Source organism: Penaeus monodon, chromosome 29 (genome assembly GCF_015228065.2).
Source record: "Penaeus monodon isolate SGIC_2016 chromosome 29, NSTDA_Pmon_1, whole genome shotgun sequence".
Lineage (NCBI taxonomy): Eukaryota > Metazoa > Arthropoda > Malacostraca > Decapoda > Penaeidae > Penaeus > Penaeus monodon.
In genome coordinates, this window is record NC_051414.1 from 37,271,507 (window position 1) to 37,272,050 (window position 544).

The following is a 544-nucleotide window of genomic DNA, read 5'->3' on the forward strand; positions in this document are numbered from 1 at the left end:
CAGAGGCACATATCAGTACATTGTGTATTTGTATTGCATACCTTTGAAATGTCAGTGTAGGCAATGTTCTTTTTCTACATAGGGCTATGCAGTTGCAAGAGTGAAACTGGGTGATTATCATTACTATGGCTATGGAACATCGGTGGACTATGAGACAGCCGCTGCCCACTACAGGCTGGCTTCAGAGCAACAGCACAATGCTCAGGCTATGTTTAACTTGGGGTACATGCATGAGCAAGGGCTTGGTTTGAAACAGGTATGAACTAGTTGTTTTATCGTATAGTAGATGCTTAGATTGTTGGTACCATACAAATATGTCATGCAAAAGACTTTCTCTCGTGGTTTCTGATCCTGTTAGTATAGTATACTGATTGAAAGTATTATTTCATATCCTCGTGTTTTTCTTTACAGGACATGCACCTTGCCAAACGATTCTATGACATGGCTGCAGAAGCAAGTGCTGATGCACAGGTGCCTGTTGCTCTGGCATTGGCCAAGCTAGCACTTCTTTTTACCTTCAAGTATTTGGAAGATGTAAGTAATT

At 41.2% G+C, this 544-nt stretch overlaps 1 protein-coding gene across 1 annotated transcript in view; it reads left to right on the forward strand.

Moving 5' to 3' along the window:
* The window catches only part of LOC119592221 (protein sel-1 homolog 1-like), a gene marked incomplete in the record, with an annotated part of 11,343 nt that overhangs the window by 8,848 nt on the left and 1,951 nt on the right, over positions 1-544 (forward strand). Inside the window, 2 exon segments of the mRNA XM_037941052.1 lie at positions 83-256; positions 412-534. Coding sequence (XP_037796980.1) covers positions 83-256; positions 412-534 — 297 coding nt within the window.